This window comes from Sinocyclocheilus grahami, unplaced genomic scaffold (genome assembly GCF_001515645.1).
Source record: "Sinocyclocheilus grahami isolate Dianchi unplaced genomic scaffold, SAMN03320097.WGS_v1.1 scaffold534.1, whole genome shotgun sequence".
Lineage (NCBI taxonomy): Eukaryota > Metazoa > Chordata > Actinopteri > Cypriniformes > Cyprinidae > Sinocyclocheilus > Sinocyclocheilus grahami.
Window position 1 is genome coordinate 319,708 of NW_015505713.1, and position 3,406 is coordinate 323,113.

Consider the following 3,406-nt stretch of genomic DNA (forward strand, 5'->3'; position numbering starts at 1 on the left):
ATATATATATATATATATATATATATATATATATATACTGTGTCTATACTTTTACAATGTACTTTGGAAGGTAAACAAATATGTTCTTTCAAAGTAGTTTGTAAAATCATTGTACAGTGTGGTTGGGAAATTGTGTACAAATGAACTGCTGACAAGATGCTGGATACAGCATAGCCACAGGAATCAACTTTGAGCTACGGCAGGTAAGACAGGCATTTTTGTTTTCTTCATTCTTCCTGATGTTTATGTTATAAGGCAGTTTGATCAAAACCATTTTCAGACACAAAAAAGCTACGGCTACACGCAGGTTATTCAGTTAGTGTTTCATTTGGGGTCTCTCCTCCCTCATGTGTCGAGATGTCTTCTTGTCAGGCTTCTTGTCTCGAACCTTCCGCAGTCTCCGTGGTGGAGGGGTAGCTTTGGACTCGCTAGAGGTGTCCCCTGCATCCCTGTCCTCCGGGATGTTGGGAATGGCTGCACTACTGCCTTCCAGGGTGTTCCTCAGGGACATGTCCTCGGGACTCCCAATTTCACTGCTACTCAAGTCCTGCTCTTGATTTCCACTTATTTTAGCCATGCTAGAGCTGGAAGGTTCCTCGCTTTTCCGCAGAGGCTGCTGCAGCTCGTTCATGTCCACTCCAGAGTCCAAGCTTGTGTCATTGCTGCTGCCTGGACGATGTCTTCCCTGAAGCTCAATCACAGAGTGACGAACCTGGGCTGCTGGTTTACCATCAAGAGACACAAACCAGGCCCGGGGGGGGTGAATGGACGGCTTACCCTTGGAGAGATCCAGCAAGGTTTGCTCTGATATTCCCTGGAGTTCCACACGGAAAGGCCCCATTCTGGCTGCTTCGTTCAAAGTTCCTGGGACAGATACAGATTCCAGGAGATGACTGTAGCGGCCCCATAACCCTGGGTTTGCAGCAGCGGCTTGCACTCCTTCCAGAGCCTGCTGCTCATCGCTGTCCTGCTGGGGAACTTTAGGTAATGTCTGAGTGAAACTGTCTTTTAAGTTACGCTCTGTCTGAGCTCCATGCTCCATGCCATTCCGTGGGAAAGTGGCAGATCTACTTCCAGATGGGTCAGCTTGTCCCTGGGAAGTGAACAACTCTGGGGCTGGTACAATTGCCACGGACTGGTTATAGATGTGGAACAGCTTGTCTCTGAAAACTACATTCTCCACTCCATTCTGGCATGAGCCATTCTGTTCAGATTTTTCCCGTAGCTTTGCAACTTCGTCACTATTAACATAGATATTAGACACTGGGGCTCTGAAGCTTTCTAATCCCACAGCTCCAATATTCTCGTACAGATTGCCCGCTGACCGGCCAACATTTTCCACATAAATGTTGTAGTTGGCTTGGTGACGTGGAGAGTCTGATGCATCATGGCCGATGCCTCTTGCAGCCAGAGAGAAAGACCGGTCCCCATTATGAAAGAAAAGTTCTTGAGCCTCATCAGAGCTGGTGGAAGTAGTCTGGTCTTTCTTCAGTACAGTGAGCCTGGTGGAATTCCATCGCTTTCTTCCAGCCTCATAGTTTAAATCTCTGTAAAACAAGATAGGAAAGGATATTTATTGCTACATATTTTTATAATTGCCATTCACATGAAAATAAGGTTAAGATTAAATATTCAAGTCACACAATTCAGTGTTGCTCATTGGCGTTTAATAAGAAAGTCTTACAATGATGTTTGCATAGCTGAATAAGTTCTTACCTGCAGTGAAATGCAATCACAGATAAAAATCCAATGGCTATCACAAGAGTTCCTCCCAAGATACCCACAAGAAGGTATGTGTGGTAGGAAATGAAATCCATTGAGCTTGCGAGCCCCATATAACCTAGATTTACACAAAAATATATCTGGTTAGAGAGCTGCACATGACCATAAGAAGATATGGATTTCAGTGTTAAAGTAAGTGAAATGCGCTGATGAGTGAGATCTTACATACGACTGATTCCTACCTGACGATGGTGGTGGTGCAGCAATCCAATTACCAAGTTGAGGTGCTACGTAATTCCAGACTAAACCGTTTGTCTCCATCTGAACAGTGCCTAAACCTTTATTTACCCAGGTACCTGTGATAAAATATATCTTTAAGTGCTTCTATTGGACACAATCCCAAAGATCTCCTAAACTTGACAAACATGGAATTGTGTAAAAGCATGAAGCTTCTACTAAAGTTTTTTTTTACAATCACTAGGACCCATTTTTCAATAATTAGGTCACTTTTTCAAAACTCTTCACACAGTTCTCCTAACCAGTTTTAAGCTAGGCACAGCAGTTAATTTCACATTCAGTATACACTTAAACTTTATTGATGTCTCAGATCAAGTAATTTTCCATAACACTAAGGTTGTCACTTATCACCCAACAAACACACTTCCATTCATTTCTATGCCACTAGCCCCCATTAGGGTCCATAAAGTGTTAAGTGTTGCTTAAAGGGATAGTTCACCCAAAAATGAAAATGTTATGTTTATCTGCTTACCCCCAGGGCATCCAAGATGTAGGTGACTTTGTTTCTTCAGTAGAACACATATGATGATTTTTTTACTTTAACCGTTGCAGTCTATCAGTCGTATAATGCATTGCAATGGTAACAAAATCTATGAGAGTAAAAAAAAAACATGCACAGACAAATCCAAATTAAACCCTGTGGCTCGTGACGACACATTGATGTCCTAAGACACGAAACGATCGGTTTGTGCCAGAAACCGAACAGTATTTATATAATTTTTTACCTCTAATACACCACTATGTCCAACTGTCTTTGAGCGCGCGCAGGCATCCGGTGCGTGAGGAGTGTACGCGCTCTGGCGTAGTTTACGCAAGCGCCGGAAGTGATCTCTCGCGCGTATACGTCACTCATTGTTTACACAGTGCACAGTCATTGTAGGTATGACGGCTAATCAAAATGGTACTTACTTGCGCTTATCCGGATTGTTCAAACCGACTTAAAACTAAAAGATTACGTTCTCTCACGCGAACTCATTCGGGAGTGGTAACTTTCCACGCATTCCGAACTTCTGAGCCTGGTCGCCTGAAGTTATGGTTGATTGCTCTTCGGCTGGATATCAACACACCCATTAACGGAAACTACGCCGGAGCACACCTCACGTGCACGCGCCCCAAAGACAGTTGGACATAGTGGTGTATTAGAGGTAAAAAATTATATAAATACTGTTCGGTTTCTGGCACAAACCGATCGTTTCGTGTCTTAGGACATCAATGTGTCGTCACGAGCCGCAGGGTTTAATTTGGATTTGTCTGTGCATGGTTTTTTTACTCTCATAGATTTTGTTACCATTGCCATGCATTATACGACTGATAGACTACAACGAATAAAGTTAAAAATCATCATATGTGTTCTACTGAAGAAACAAAGTCACCTACATCTTGGATG

General features: G+C 43.0%; 1 protein-coding gene across 1 annotated transcript in view; it reads right to left on the bottom strand.

The window, feature by feature from the left end:
• Nucleotides 1-28: 28 nt before the first annotated feature.
• The window catches only part of LOC107555401 (protein FAM171B-like), a 7,906-nt gene continuing 4,528 nt past the window's right edge, over nt 29-3,406 (bottom strand). The window contains exons 3-5 of the mRNA XM_016238179.1: nt 1,965-2,078; nt 1,717-1,840; nt 29-1,547 (exon numbers count right to left, since the gene is read on the bottom strand). Of these exons, the coding sequence (XP_016093665.1) occupies nt 317-1,547; nt 1,717-1,840; nt 1,965-2,078 (1,469 nt within the window). The 3' untranslated portion in view covers nt 29-316. The remainder of the gene's footprint in view (nt 1,548-1,716; nt 1,841-1,964; nt 2,079-3,406) is intronic.